Source organism: Polypterus senegalus, chromosome 3 (assembly GCF_016835505.1).
Source record: "Polypterus senegalus isolate Bchr_013 chromosome 3, ASM1683550v1, whole genome shotgun sequence".
NCBI classification, from domain to species: Eukaryota; Metazoa; Chordata; class Cladistia; order Polypteriformes; family Polypteridae; genus Polypterus; species Polypterus senegalus.
This window is the reverse complement of record NC_053156.1, coordinates 277076503-277093432: the sequence shown is the minus strand read 5'-3', so window position 1 is coordinate 277093432 and position 16930 is coordinate 277076503. Positions and strand designations below refer to the sequence as shown.

General features: G+C 40.0%; 1 protein-coding gene across 1 annotated transcript in view; it reads right to left on the bottom strand.

The window, feature by feature from the left end:
* The window catches only part of itpr3 (inositol 1,4,5-trisphosphate receptor, type 3), a 189352-nt gene that overhangs the window by 79111 nt on the left and 93311 nt on the right, over positions 1 to 16930 (bottom strand). The window contains exons 13-19 of the mRNA XM_039749235.1: positions 16077 to 16237; positions 14589 to 14730; positions 14312 to 14473; positions 13279 to 13451; positions 10811 to 10930; positions 471 to 647; positions 46 to 297 (exon numbers count right to left, since the gene is read on the bottom strand). Of these exons, the coding sequence (XP_039605169.1) occupies positions 46 to 297; positions 471 to 647; positions 10811 to 10930; positions 13279 to 13451; positions 14312 to 14473; positions 14589 to 14730; positions 16077 to 16237 (1187 nt within the window). The remainder of the gene's footprint in view (positions 1 to 45; positions 298 to 470; positions 648 to 10810; positions 10931 to 13278; positions 13452 to 14311; positions 14474 to 14588; positions 14731 to 16076; positions 16238 to 16930) is intronic.

The window sequence follows — 16930 nt, the reverse complement described above, 5'->3', positions numbered from 1 at the left end:
ACAATATCAGATGCTTGCTTCTGAACCTTCTTCTCAGACACTTACTCTTTGATGGTGATGGTAGTGGGGATCTCAGTCCACAGACGAGCAAACTTGACAGGAGTGACATGCTCCTGGGGGTCTCTGTCCACATGAGTGTGCAGCATGAGGTGGCAAAAGGAGGCTCGAAGGTCATAGGGCAGATTATCATCCTCCATGCACAGAAAGATTAAATCCACACCCAGCTGTTGGGAGATCTTGTCAATAGCCAGATACTGACGATCTTTGCACATCCTTGCGAAGAGCTTTAGCTGGTACCTAGAGGAAAAAAGAGTTGTGTAAAAAATATTGAGCTGCTATACAGAAGGGGACATTTATACATACTGTATATTTTTGCTTAGCTTCATATTCCAACAGAAGCCTGATGAAACTCCCCACTAAAATTCACCCCACCTGTTTGCTTGTGTAGATTGGTAAAGTAGAAACCTTACCTGTAGTAGGTGAGAACATTCTCATCATGTGCATTGCCTTGCCTGGCCTCCTGAGCCAGGTGGCGGAGGGTCTTTTCTTCAGTCTCATTATTTTTATCCACCCAAACTAGCCAGACTTCGTCGTGTTCCCTGTATTCTTCCATTGAAAATTCATTAGGTTCTGTAGGAGCTCGACGTCTGTAGGAGGGACAAAATTGACCTTGGAGTCAAATAAGGGAACTTTAAAATTAAAACGTCTAGTCCCTTCTTCTCTGAAAGCTTTACACATTCAACAGTGAACTGCACGACATTGCCATTAGAGGCCCATCACAAGCTCCTAATATTGCTTTAGGGAGTATCAGATATTGAAGCATCATTCCATCAAGTTTTGAAGGGAACTCATAACATACGTAACAAGATTGTGAGATGAAACAAGCCAAAAGGGAAAGAAGAGGCATGATCAGTACTTAAAAAATGTGTCACTATTCAGATTTGTGATCCAAAGAGTAGTTAAGTTGGCCTGAATGGACTACTCCCATCAAGATGGTTCTGATGTTCAAAACAGGCAGGAAGTCAAATGCACAGAGCAAGTAATCGACATCATAAAAGCACCCGACAAAAACAGTAACCCGAATCCAAAAATAATATCAAAACATGCCACTCTGCTAACTAGAGAAGGACTCAACTGAAGGCCTCTGCACAGTAAATAAGCACAGCACTAGAGCGGGAACTCCAGGGGCCTCATGTATAACGCCGTGCGTAGAACTCGCACTATAACATAGCGTAAGTACAAAAGCCGAAATGTGCTTACGCACAGAAAAATCCAGATGCAGGAATCTGTGCGTATTCCAACTTCCACGTTCTTCCACTACATAAATCCCGACCAGCGTGAAAACTAACGCTCGTGCACGCGCATTATGTAACGCCCCTAATCCTCCCAGAATTACGCCTATTTGAATATGCAAATCAATATAAATCGCCCTTAAGCGCAGCCTTCTGTGAAAAGACAATGGGAAAAGCACGGGGAAAATATAAGAATTTCAGCGAATACCAAGTGGAGGCAAAGGAAAAACATACTATTTGTTCAAATAAACCGTGGTATAATCAACAAAAGGAAGTTGATCGAGTGACATAGCGTGTTGGAGAAACTTGAAAGCTCACATTCACAAATCGCACAGTGCCGGAAATAAAAAGAAGTCACATATCAAAGTCGCCGTGAAAAGCCGAGTTGTAAGCCCACTGTCTGAGTGTCATATGAAAGTTTATTAGGGTACAGAGAAAAAAGGCACACGGTGGGGAAAAAGCACGAAATGTCAACTTTAATCTCGACATTTCCACTTTAATCACGTAGTTTATTTTGTCATTTAGTAGAACATTATAAACTTCATCTTAAAATCGTTTAATTAACCAGTTTCTCAAATCACATCGTAATTAAAGTAGCACGTTAAATGCTTTGTTTTGTATTTGATCTTCTACTTGTATGTGATCTATGTGTGTGAATCACTACTTGCTTCTTAAACTGGCTCTCTTCCTCCAACTGGACACAGAGTCCATTACATTCGTGATATTACAGCTCTCTGAATAACTAAAATACTGAGATGTATACGTGATGTCATTTTCATGATGATAGGAGCTAAAGCACATTATTAAACGTGTTTCATGAGCCTCGTGCTCATGACAAGCATTTATCTTTTGTCGAAATTTGTCGCATGCTTTTAGCTGTGTTGTTATTTTTCTTTCTCTTTTATATTCAATATAATGGCGTGGCCTCCCCAAGAGTCCTTGCTTTTCTTTCCCCAAGTAACCGATCGCCATACAATCAGCTCTGTAATAGACATTAAGCCATCTGTAAGCTTAGCGCCGATTCTTCAAAACGTTTAAAGAACATTGAAATATCTTCGTAGTACATGTTTAATTATTCTATCCTTCACGACACTCCCAGTGAAGAATATAGATTATTTAAATGAAGTTAAAGTTTTATGTGTATAATTTAACAAACATATTTTCCTGCATTTCACCTTAACAATGATATCGTCATCATATGTAAATACGCGCTTTATAAAGTGGCTCAGGTTGTGAGATATTATAACTGTAGTGCAAGTTTACAGTGGGGTGATTGTACTTATAAGTACAAACCGTTCTACAAGGAGCAATTGATTGAGTGCATTTAAAGTTCTTGGGATTAAACTGTTTCTGAACCGCGAGGTCCGTACAGGAAAGGCTTTAAAACGTTTTGCAGTGGCTGAGACAGCGTGTGCTTAATGCCATATACCGATAATTCTCATTCCGATCAGCTGCTGCTGTGATTCACACTCAGATACAGTGATATAAATACTCCGAGTCGTGCAGTGAGAGTAATATGGAAAAAGATGATCCGCTGTGGCAACTCCTAACGGGAGGAGCTGAAAGAAGAAGAAGAAGAAGAAGAAGAAGGAAAAGTGAAAGTAACAACGTTAAAGCAGTTATGGTATTTGGAATACTATGGCTGTTCCCTGGACCATTATATTGTTACGAGTTAATTACAATCAGATGCATTACACTAATAAACAATATGCGGTTAGTTTCTGTGTATTTATAAAGCCGCGTCATGAAAATAAGGAGTAATCACACAAGAACAGTAGCATTGCTTTGACGCTGGGTGCCGCCAGTTTGCAAAACCGAGCAGAGAACTTGCGTACGACAAGGCATGAGGTACCGTGGAAAAGTGCGTGGCTTTACGCCAAGTGTAGTTTTTATACATCGCGATTTGAACGTGGAAAAGTTCTTACGCAACATTTCTGTGCGTACGCACCGTTTATACATGAGGCCCCAGGTGAGCTCCATTATTTTTGTCACTTACCCTTCTTTCAAGTGACAGTAAAGTGATTAGTGTTGCCTAGTAACAGATAATGATGGAAGTTAAACTATACACAGAAGGAGGATGAGGCCTCATTTTTAAAAACTTTACAAGGATTTCAAGTGTGAAAAAACAAGAAAATGCGTTTTGGCAAAGAAAGTCAAATTTATAAAACTTGCAGTAGGCACATTTCTACGTGATTTACCGTTTATAAATCACAATCACCTTGTAAATTTGTGCATTTGAATGCACCACCCTAAAGCGGCCACACATGGAGCATGCTAATCAACTTCATAAAATGTGATCAGCTTCATTGGCTAGCGGAGCTGCCACCCACCTGACGCATCGAGGACCTGCCATCTGCACTCAAGTGTATCTGTGCTCCATAACTAACACATTATCATAATTATTATACACACGAGTCAGCATTTAGCACATTTGGCTGTATTTCCCTACTTGATCAAGGATGTAATCATTTCCCATATAGTTCAAGGTATGCATGGGTCATAGCTGCCATAAATATACACGTTTCCCCGTCAAGTTTTCTTTTATAAATCCCAAAGTTTGTGTGAGAAGCTGCATACACACATTTCAAGCCACTTTGATGTGCATGTGCAGGATTTACAAATGAGATCCCAGGAGAGGAGCAGAAGGCTGGGTCACACTACACGTCTCAAGAGAATAGTTAGCAGGAGATCATGTCAAATTTAAAGGCTTCTGTGACTGATTCTTGAGGCTGATTGATACTTCTGAGTGAACCCTATGCTGTAGGCACGCCATCTCCCGTATAGCCTATGACAGGGGTGGGTACTGTTGGTCCTAGAGGGCCATAGTGGCTGCAAGTTTTTGTTCCAACCGTATTTCTTAATAAGTAGTTAGTTATTGCTCATGAACCACTTATTGCTCAAGTGACATTTTGATGCTTCATTTTAGTGGTCTTGCTTATTAAGGTTTTCCACCGTTAATTGTTTATTGCAGTAAGAGTAAGTAAGTCAGCAGTTCTCCATTTCACTTGTTTCCATTTAAGCCTATGTGGAGTCATCATGCACTATTCGGTTTAATAAAACACTTTAGAGAAAAATTCGGCAGAGTGAAAATGATCAATTTTAGGCTTCAAATCATTTCCTTGGAAAGGAAAAAAACTACAATATAAGAACCTAACATGCAAACTGACAAGCCAAAAAATTAAATAAGGTCTGAGACTGGCAAGGATTGGTTTCTAAGTAAGCAACTGGGTTGGAATGAAATCCTGCAGCTACTTTGGCCCTTCAGGACCACCACTGCCCAGGGGTATACATACAGTTAGGTCCATAAATATTTGGACAGAGAGAGATTTTTTCTAATTTTGATTCTGTACATTACCACAATGAATTTTAAATGAAACAACTCAGATGCAGTTGAAGTGCAGACTTTCAGCTTTAATTCAGTGGGGTGAGCAAAAAGATTGCATAAAAATGTGAGGGAACTAAAGCATTATTTAACACAATCCCTTTATTTCAGGGGCTCAAAAGTAATTGGACAAATTAAATAACTGGAAATAAAATGTTCATTTCTAATACTTTTTTGAAAACCTTTTGCTGGCAATGACAGCCTGAAGTCTTGAACTCATGGACATCACCAGATGCTGGGTTTCCTCCTTTTTAATGCTCTGCCAGGCCTTTACTGCAGCGGCTTTCAGTTGCTGTTTGTTTGTGGGCCTTTCTGTCCGAAGTTTAGTCTTCAACAAGTGAAATGCATGTTCAATTGGGTTAAGATCAGGTGACTGACTTGGCCATTCAAGAATTTTCCACTTCTTTGCTTTAATAAACTCCTGGGTTGCTTTGGCTGTATGTTTTGGGTCATTGTCCATCTGTATCATGACAATTTGACTGCATTTAGCTGGATTTGAGCAGACAGTATGTCTCTGAACACCTCAGAATTCATTCGGCTGCTTCTGTCCAGTGTCACATCATCAATAAACACTAGTGTCCCAGTGCCACTGGCAGCCATGCACACCCAAGCCATCACACTGCCTCCACCGTGTTTTACAGATGATGTGGTATGCTTTGGATAATGAGCTGTTCCACGCCTTCTCCATACTCTTTTCTTGCCATCATTCTGGTAGAGGTTGATCTTGGTTTCATCTGTCCAAAGAATGTTTTTCCAGAACTGTGCTGGCTTTTTAGATGTTCTTTAGCAAAGTCCAATCTAGCCTTTCTATTCTTGAGGCTTATGAGTGGCTTGCACCTTGCAGTGCACCCTCTGTATTTACTTTCATGCAGTCTTCTCTTTATGGTAGACTTGGATATCGATACTCCTGCCCCCTGGAGAGTGTTGTTCACTTGGTTGGCTGTCGTGAACGGGTTTCTCTTCACCATGTAAATGATTCTGCGATCATCCACCACTGTTGTCTTCCGTGGACGTCCGGGTCTTTTTGCGTTGCTGAGTTCACCAGTGCTTGCTTTCTTTCTCAGGATGTACCAAACTGTAGATTTTTCCACTTGTAATTTTGTAGCAATTTCTCGGATGGGTTTTTTCTGTTTTCGCAGCTTAAGGATGGCTTCTTTCACCTGCATGGAGAGCTCCTTTGACCGCATGTTGTCTGTTCACAGCAAAATCTTACATATGCAAGCACCACACCTCAAATCAACTCCAGGCTTTTTATCTGTTTAATTGATAATTACATAACGACGGACTTGAACACACCTGCCCATGAAATAGCCTTTGAGTCAATTGTCCAATTACTTTTGAGCCCCTGAAATGAAGGGATTGTGTTAAAAAAATGCTTTAGTTGCCTCACATTTTTATTAAATCTTTTTGCTCACCCCACTGAATTAAAGCTGAAAGTCTGCACTTCAACTGCATCTGAGTTGTTTCATTTAAAATTCATTGTAGTAATGTACAGAACCAAAATTAGAAAAAAGTTGTCTCTGTCCAAATATTTATGGACCTAACCTATACCTATGACATAGCCTGACACGCATGTTCTTAAAGTGTCACATTGTTCTCAATCCTACACATTTCCCTATACCTCTGACAAGTCACTTTGGTAACTATGTATTTCCTGAAACTCATTTCTGTTCATCTTCCAGTTTGGAAGTCAGCAAATACATGAAAAAGTTGAAAAAGATGAGGGACACATATGTTCGCCTATGGAAAAAAATGTGCAGCAAGACGAACGGCAATCCTGAAGGGCAAAAACTGCCTGCATTTTAATGGATCATTTGCTTTTCTTGTGTGCAACTCCCAACGAACGTTCAGGCAAAGGAAAAGTATAAACTGCTTTTGACAGCATAGCATACATACATAGCTACATCACAGACTTGAGGCAGAAGTATAAAGCAGCCTTTATTCCTTCTGAGGGTGTCAAATTATAGGAAACATAAGGGTTAACTCACTGCATGATTCCCTCACGCTACTAGTCCTCCTTCACCTCCTACTACTTTTATGAAAATTCCATGTCTCCGTTTATGCCACAAAAATACCCACAGATCAGCTCTTTTTGTCAACCAACCAACATGAACTTCCGTAGTTAGCCTAGTGACTGAACAGGCTCCTACCAAATATGTGGAGCTCAGCCTCAGTCTCAGCCACTCCTTTACCTTTTCGAAGGGACAGGTGCTGCCTCCAAAGTTCCAATGACACTTTGCTCTGTTTGCAGAGTACAAAACACTCCACTTCATTCTTTTCCTTCAGCTGCTCTTGTTCTTCACTATTTGTGGACATTACAGTGGATTCACCAAGTATTCAGACCCTTTCACTTTCTGCTCACTTTATTGTGTTGTAGATTGTATTTTACAAGTTGCCATTTTTGCCAGTCAGTCAACACTCAACAACACTATAATGACAAAGTGAAAGCAAGTTTTCTGAAAGGTTTGCAAATTTATGAAAAATCAAAAACTGAAATCTGTCATTTACTGTACATGTGTGTTCAGACTCTTTGCACTGGCACTCCAAATTGTCAGGTGCATCCAGTTGCTTAAATTCTCCTTGAGATGTGTCAAGGACTTGATTGGAGCCTACCTGTGCCAGACTGAATTGATTGGGCATTATTTAGAAAGGCGTTATGTGTAGAAGGTTCCACAGTTCACACCGCATGCCAGGCACAAATATTATAAAACCATTTCTAAAGTATGGAGCACAGTGGCTTTTATAATTCTAAAATGGAAGAAGTTCTGGAATAAACAGGACTCTTCCTAGATTTAGCCATTATGCCAAATTAAGTAATTGAGCAAGAAGGGCCTTGGTTAGTTAGGTGACCAAGAACCCAATGGTCACTCTAAGAGAGCTTCAGAAGTCCTCTATTGAGACAGGGAAAACCTGTCGAAAGGACAACCATCTCAGCAGCACTACATCAATCAGGGGTTTATGGCAGACTGGCATTTAAAGAACTCAGAGAGCATCAGGAAAAATACTATCTGGTCTCATAAGAAAATATGCAAGTCTTTTGATAGAACTCCAAGCATTATGTCTTGGGAAGACCAAACATCCCCAGCCTAATGTTATCCCTATGGTGAAGCACAGTGGAGGCACCTTCATGCTGTGGGGATGCTTTACAATGGCAGGAACATGAAGATTGGTCAGAATTGGAAGAAGCAGTGAATGCAGCCAAACACACAGAGGTCCTTGAGGACAACCTGCTCCAGAGTAAATGCAACCTGAGACTGGGGTGATAGTTCACCTTTTAGAAGGACAATGAAACTGAAGCAAAGCCAAAACAAAGCTAGAGCGGCTTTAGGACGAGTCTCGAAATGTTTAGTAGCTCAGCCAAAGAACAGTCTTAAACCCCATAGAACATCTGTAAAGACTACTGAAGATGGCCTCCCATCCAATCTAATGGAGCTTGAGAGGATCTTCCAGAAAGAATGGGATAAACTGCCCAAGTCCAGGTATGCAAAGTTTGTAGGGACTTACCCCAAAAAAACTCAAAACTGGAATAGCTGCCAAAGAGGCTTCCACAAAATACTGAATTAAGGGTCTGAATACTTACATGAATGAGAGATTTCAGTGTATGATTTGAAATAGATTGTTTCAAACATGTTTTATTTTGTCATTATGGGTTATTGAGTGTAGATTAATAGATACATTTGGCATTTCTGTCTAGATAGATAGATACTTTATTAATCCCAAGGGGAAATTCACATAATCCAGCAGCAGTATACTGATACAAAAAAACAATATTAAGTTAAAGAGTAATAAAAATGCATGTAAAAACAGACAATAACTTTGAATAATGTTAGCATTTACTCCCCTGGGTGGAATTAAAGAGTCGCATAGTGTGGGGGAGGACCGATCTCCTCAGTCTGTCAGTGGAGCAGGACGGTGACAAAAGTCTGTTACTGAAGCTAATCCTCTGTCTGGAGATGATCCTGTTCAGTGGACGCAGTGGATTCTCCATGAGTGACAGAAGTTTGCTCAGCGCCCGTCGCTCTGCTACAGATGTTAAACTGTCCAACTTTATTCCAACAATAGAGCCTGCCTTCTTAACAAGTTTGTCCAGGCGTGAGACATCCTTCTTCTTTACAAATTGAATGTACAATACAATAAATTGTGTAGAAAGTAAAGGGATCTGAATACTTTTGGAATCAACTTATATATACATTGCAATTCTGGTTGAACACTCAATAGTCTTCTTCTTACGTGCATACAACAGCCCACCCTTACAACTGGTAACCTACTATGGCAGGACCAAGCCAGTCCACAACTCACTATGTTCTCCTCAAGATAATGTAAATGCAGTAATGGCTAAGGCTGAAAAGACTAGAATAGCTGAGATGTGAGACTTCATCGCAAGCCTCAACCTGACATTATGAAGCCCGCTCCATCACAGGGCTGACCCTGGCCACACTGAAAACGGCTGTGGAAAAGAGAACAGTGGCAAAATTGGATTCCATTATGAAAAATCCCCTCTATCCTCTCCAGGAGGCGCTCTCTTGGAGCACTTTTAGCCACAGGCTCATTCCTTCATGGTGTGCTAAGAAGAACCCCTAGGACATGGGTCGCCAACTCCGCTTCTGAAGGACCACTGTGGCTGCAGGTTTTCATGCTAACCCTTTTTTTTTTACGAGTGCCCTGTTTGTGCTGCTAATTAACTTCTTGTGAATTCATTTTAATTGAATTGCTTCTTTAAAAATGATTTCCCTGAATTTCTTCATCGTTCCTCTGAATTGCTTCATTTCTTTCCTTAAATGGCACCCAAACAAAAATGGGTGCAGACAGAAGACCAACTAAGTCAGGGCCTCAAACTCCAACCAGTTTCACTCCAACCAGTTGCTTAATTAGGCTCTAATTCTTGCTGTTAATTAAACTCGTTCTTTATTTCGATGGCTTGTTGCTGCTCTCATGGTGCATTAGCAGACATTTCCAAAATTCTTGATTTTCTCTTTTCTAAGAGCTCTGTTAAAATGTTGGGCAGATCAACAATCCTGAGACCTTCGTCTTTCTTTATTTTCAAATATTGTATGATGGACACCATTTGTTTGGGCTCATTTTGTATCTCATTATTGTGTGGCTGCTAATTAAGGAAAAAGAAACAAGGGATCTGAGTCTTCAAGAGCAAGTCAAATAAAGTTAATTGAAACGAAGATAATTAACAGCAAAAACAGGTCACTAATTAGGAAAAGGATTAGAATGAAAACCTGCAGCCTCTCGTGGTCCTCCAGGACCGGAGTTGGCGGCCCCTGCTCTACGAGTCTTTTCTGCCCACTGCTATCAGGCAATTCAATGCTTCCTGCCAACATCCCAAACTAAAGGCTCATACTTTTTACGTTCATTTTGCTATTGCTTTACAAGACGCATGATTTATTTATTGATTACCTGATTGGTTGATAGATTGATTATATCATTTATCCTGTGAATCTGTATATTTTCTTTATGTTTCTACTGCTGTATGCACCTAAATTTCCCCTTGGGAACAATAAAACTTATCTAATTTAATGTCACATCTTAATCTCGCTTTGTTTAAACTGAAAACTCCTTTAGTATATTTCATATTCCTGGAATCAGCTTACTTTCCCTTCTCTGGACTTTCTCTAGTGTTGCTAAGTCTTCTTTGGTAATACGGAGACCAAAGCCGCACACAGTACTCCAGGTGAGGCCTGTAATTTAAGCATAGCCTCCTTTGACTTGCACTCTGCACAATACTTACAGTACTGTAAATACTATTATCTTCTAATTTTTCTTGTGTAGGCTGCTTAACAAAAAAAGTGCAAATATAATTTAGTAAAATGGGTCAAAACCATTTAGAGTAAACCTGAGATTGAATGCTCACCTTTCCACTCCTTCATTTTCTGTAACTCTTGTAGGATTCAGAGTAAATTCCAGTACCAGCCACAACCATATGACAAGAACAACAACTGGACGGGATGCCAGTCAATCAAAGGACAACATCACACACAGCAGCCCAATTCAAAATCACATCATCAGCCAGGAATCATCACTGGTACATTCTGCACCACCATGCCACCCAAGACTGTCTCTCCTTTTAATTTGGGCTCATCGCCACACATTACCAATATGTGCAACAATTGGCATCTGGGATTCTTACTCTGTCTTGATGAGGATGTCTTGGTTTTTGGGGTCCAGGACACATTTGCAGATAAGCTCCTGAGTCACAGGGATGGCGACATTGTTGGATACGCAGAGGTCTGACAAGTAGTCGAGGAATCTGAAAAGAGGTTTACATGAGATGTGAGAAACAGCAGTGAACAACAGCAAAGACGTTTAGATCCCCACAAGATCCTCCAAATCCAAAAAGAAAATGACTTAAACAAAGACAACATTCAGCAGATTGAGGCAAACTGAAGATGTGCTCAGTGTCTGTATTTTGATATGAATGAAGACAAAATTACTTTAGGATGGTTGAAGGGGCAAATGGGCCTTTTCAAGCAAAAAATGTCTTTCAGACCAATTTGCACCCGTAAGCCTCATAAGTTCCTAATACCAGCATTGAAAATATTTTATTGAAGTGATCTGGAGTAAATATTTCCTCACTGTATCTTTATCTTTATAATCTATTCATTTTTACTTTTCTCTGTTTTCTTTTATGGTTTGTCTGTGGTGGCATTCTGTGCTGCCACCACCACCTGGTCAGAGTTCTGTGCAGCCGCCTGTGATGTCTGAATGTTTGAATGAAAGCAAATATCACAACCTGCCACGTGACATACTGCATCAAATCCGCTAAGATGAAGCGTTAAAAAAAATCAATAAAGAATAACTAGGTGGTTTTTGGCCTGGAATCACTACAGATTTTCTTTTGTTCTCCTGCATAACTGGAATTTTACATTTTTTTCTGTCCACCTTAGTCAAATGTCCTTACCATCAGTCCATCACTTACAGACTTAAAGAAACAATTCTATATTTAATGACTCTGTTTCTCTTAATTATAAATCTGCCTTATGCAAGTGTACATTATTTATCTTTTTGTACCTGTTTTGTTCTATTTATGCATTCTTTCTCTTATCTAATTCTAATTTGTTTTTCTTTGACCTCTTTGAAAGCACTTTGAGCTATGGTTCACCGACAAAAGTGCGAAAGACATATGAGCGCCGACAAAACCGCGACGGACAAATGAGCGGTGACAAACCCACTAACTGGTTTTCGACAAATGTGCGCCAACAAAATCGCGAGAGAGGCCAAGAGATTGGGACGTGTATGTGCGCATTATGTACACATTATGTGCTAGGTTATAACTGTTATAACTGCTGATGGCATGCCGCGAACAAATAACTCAGTCGAGGGTTGGCATAACGCGTCGTATACAAAGCGGAATTACCAGCAGTCAGGCAGCCAGCAAGTCTAAATACGCTCAACTATCAAGACGTCTTGCTGCAATTCTTCCTACATATGCAGGGCGTCATCTTATGGACTATCTGTGTGCTGTGCTGATGGCATGCCGCGTCTCATAATATTGACTTCTAAAATAAACATTATTATATATGCTTTAAACTAGTAATTCATATTTAATGAAATTTTCGCGATTTTGTCGGCTCGATTTTGACACCACGTTTTAATCTGCGCTATTTTGTCGGCACTCATATGTCTATCGCGCAAATGTCGGGTCACATTGAGCTACACCCTTTGTAGGAAAATATGCCATAAAAATAAATGGTGATGTTGTTGCATCAACGATCAGATGGAACAAGCACACTGACAGGCTCAAGTCACAATAAGAAGCCACAGCAGCGGGGACAGTCCATGAGGTGGGTCAGAACCAAATGGTAGCCGGCTGCATTGATATTATGAGTCGGACTTGTGAAGAAGAGGCAGTGGGAGAAGCACCTTGACATGGAGGGTGAAACTCTTCAAAGAGTAAGTATAGTGGGGCACAGACGAAACAACCGTGCTGCAAAGTGGACAACCTCTCAGTCAGAAACCAAATCAGTCACCTGAGTGGAGGGCGCTTGCTTTCGATCAGCAGGCTACGATTTTCTTTGGGGTTTTTTTTGCATGCTTTCTATATTGTGTGGACCCAAGTTTGTGTCCGTGGAGCTTAGTGTGAAGAAGTTCTGCATTTTCAGACCATTTCAGCCCAACTAGAAGAGCTGTGCTAAACATTTGACAATAATCTTATGAAGCAGTACACATAGTCTACAGCTGCCCTGAGAACTTATGAGTAAGAAGATTTAATAGACAAGTGCTTTCTTTTATTGTATACTGTATGAAAAATGGATGCCTTTAACAAAAAAAGTTAGGTTAATACTAGTTTTAATATCTAAGAAAGATATTTATGATGAGTACAATGAGATATTTGTCGGCTTTTGTTATGATGCTGGGGTACAACAAATAGGTTCTGAGATTCTTCAGGTGAGGAAGGCTGAAGTTTTAAGATAAGGTGATAATACCACAGGTCATGGTGCTGGAGAGCCTTGACGTGTTGCATGTTGCTTAGCACTGTACTCTGCACATATGACAATAGTGACATTATAAACCGGTGAAAATATTTCAATGTGTCTTCCTGAGCAGGGAGCAAATTAGCACCTTTTATTGTCCACCCTTTGGACATTAGGGCCTCACCTGGGTTCCCTGTTCTTCCTCACCAGGCTTACAAAGGTCTCCACCTCTTTTTTGGTGATATGCTTCTCCAATAGCTTGCGGTTGTTGTGTAGCAGCACAGTGATGGTGTCCTCAGCCAGAATGTCATAGCCAATCTGAGACTGCATCACCCCAAACTGCTTGGCTATGTCTTCCTAGGACAGAATGAAGAATGCATGAACTGCTCTGCTCCCTGAAGCATCTTTAACATTTACACATTTTTAAAAGAAAGGGTCTTGAACCCTGCATTTAGATGCCCAAATCTATTATCAAGTGAAACTATTCCTTTTATTTGTCCAGTGCAGTCAGTACCACAATCTCGTCTCCTTGAGGTAGTCCATGTATTCCCTCAATGGGATTATCTACAGTCTTTGCTGTATTATAGTCATTATAATTTTCAACCATCTATCCAACTCCATAACCTTCTTAATACAATTCAGGGTCTCCAAAAGCCAGAAACCATTCTATTGGTATTTCCTAAATTAGTATTCATAAGTTTCTAAACTATCTGACAGGCTTGCTGGACCAGTCCAGGCCTAATTTATCCATAAATTTTTTGATTTTGCACTCTCTGTTACAGTGGTGCTTTGAGCTTGTACCTTGGGCAGCATCAGGAGCAAAGAAGGAGCCTGCAATGAACAACCTGCCATGTTGAAAATCAGATTCATACAGACACAGGTAAACAATGACTGATGTGGGATTCAAACTCAGGCTTAAGTGCTAATAACTGAGCAGAAGTTTCACAAAACTTAGAATTCCTCCTTCCAATTGGCACAACATAAATAAAGGTTGAACTAGAGCTAGTCCAAATTTTTAATTCCCATAATGCACTTGTGAAAGGTCAATGATGATAACTCTTGTGTGTGTGTCCTTGCCCTAAGGGTCTCTAGTTGTCTAGTACACTGCCACACAAAAGGTCTGATGATCACAATACAAAAAGGGTAGCCAGGAATTTGTAATCTGTCCCCATGACAAGAATATTAGAAGTCGGAGCCCCTTGTCACGTCTACCATACCTGATTCTTTCGGTAGTCTTCCTGGGAGTGACGGAGCAGACGGTAACAAAGTCGAAACATGTACTGGTAAGGTGCATTCTTTTGATCAGAGAGCTCTTCTAGTCTTAGCATGGGCCCCTCTCCACCTTTGTCTTTAAAGGGCTCATTAAGGATTCCAAAAATCTGGTGGGGAGGAAACAGGCATCTAATCACTGTTCACGTTCTTACGACAGATATCAAATGCATAGATTAGGATAATATACTGCGCTGCTCTGGTAGAATGTCATAAAGGACTCACCTGCTTGAGAATGTTCTGCTCCCTCATGAGCTTTTGACGATCACGGTTGGGCTTAATTACCACAATGTCTAGGACATTTTGACCATTATTGTTGGTATCCGTAACAAAGAAAACCAAGTCTTCCAACAGCTTGATGGCAAATCTGTTTTTCAGTTCATAAATTCAGGATTAGGATTAGGAGATTTGAGCATCTCAAGCAACATATCAATTCCGTACCTTTTCAGAAAATTTTAAATTAGTGACAATAATTAACTGTACAAATGTGGATTTTGCCTAGTATATGATGATACAACAACTTAGATCTAGTTTTAGGTCATTTGCCCTATATTCGAATGTTTTCTAGTAGGCCATCAACATTTTTAAGAGCATGAATGGACATGAATCTGCTGTTTATGGCTTTAAAATTGTATAAGAATGACTTAAACCAACAAAAGCTTATCCAAATGGCTGGGAAGGATGTAAATTCCCAGTCGCTGGATCCATCCCTCGCTTCTAATTCTGATAATCCATGGGTGTATGGCCGGGTCATATGCACTAAACCTATAAGCCAGTCAGCCTTCAGAAAGTTGATCATGTCATTCTTGGATATTAAAGAAATGGAAACCATCCATTGTTTCTTGTTGAATCAAGATATGAAGCCACATTTCTAAAATGGTGCATTATGGAAGAAGGTATCCAGCTCTCAAATCCACTCTGGGTTTTGGATCTTGTTGAACAGCATGAATAGGAGGTTAACTAAATAAAAAAATCCATCCATTTTTTGGGCCTATTTTACCCATTAGAGGACATCTGTAAAGGTAGGATCCAAACCTTCACAGATCAAATAAAGTTTCCAATTCAATTAACCTGAATGTCTTTGGGAGATCGAAGAAAGGAGAGCACTTAAAGAAAAGAAACAGACTACCAGAAAAGCTAACAATTCCACAAAGACACTAAATTGAGAACAGTGTGGCTATGATGCAAAAGAACTAACTGTTGTGTCAGCATTCTGTCCTATGTAACATTCATTCATTTTACTAGCACACTTATTCTGATTTGGGGTCATTTGATGCCAGAGCCTATACCTACAGCACAATTCAATCCTGGATGAGCATGTAATCTGTCACTGGCTAAACTATTAAACACATTGATTTGTGGTTGCCAACCAACATAATCTTCATGTCTGAACTAAAGCACAGGGAGAAAGTGTACATGGACATGGGGAATATGCACAAGGCTGGATTTCCAACCTAGGACTATGGAGATGCACGGCAACAATGTTACCTGTGGTACCCTCATGCCATGCTCTATAAATGTGATGCCTCTAAAAAGATACAAAAAGCTCTCTTACTGGTAGAAATAACATTTACAAGAAAAGATCCTTGAATAAATCAAACCAGAAAGGATATAACCTACAATATTCATAATAAAATAATAAAAAGTATAAGTGAAAAGACAAAGGCTAATAATTTGTCATATCCTTAGAATGACTAGATATATCATTACTACCTTCGGTCATTTGGACTGATGAATCCTTCTTTGAAGTGTTCCACTATGGTGCCAAGCATGTAGCTGGCATCATTGGCAAAGTCCAAGTCACGAATCTCAGAAACTGGCACCGAGACAATTGCAAAGGCCTCCTTGTCTTCTTTAGCAGGGCAGGTACCAAGCTACAAGAGTGAAGAGAAATTTTAGGAATTGTTAGGAAAGACACTGCCATCAAATATGAATTCACTAAATTGTAGGGCAACAACAGCTTCAAGTAAGAAAGTCATGGCACTAGAAACACTCAACCTGGCCACCATGACAATGGGCTCTATTGGTGTATAAGAGATGGCATTAAGGTATAAAGGAAATACTGGGATGTAATGATTATAATATAGGACTGGCAGCCATTGAACAAGCAACACTGCCTGGTACTTTTACCATCGCAAGTTAATTCACGTGAGAATGCTGGGGCCACTAGGAGGCGATGTACTCCGCTGGCCCTGGAGTACTTAATCAGACCTGATGTTTAATATGCTGGGGAAACTAGAAAGTTGTCTAATTTCAATTTTACTTCACTATACTTTCAAATGCAAATGGTTACTTTTACTCCAATATATTTTGCCAGACACATTTGTCACTGCAATATTAAGCCAAAAACAAAATGGGCTACACAAACATGCACAATGCTTTGGTCATTCAGTTATCTAAAATACAAGTGTCTCTCACTTTAGGAAGAACAGGTTTTGGAAAAACACGTGTATACGAAGAATCTGGGAAAATTTTCAAATATGCACCATTTACACTAAAATCCGGTCATCTCTCATCAGTACTGTAATTATTTGTTTTATTTACAAAACTCAGCTCTGTGAGCAAAA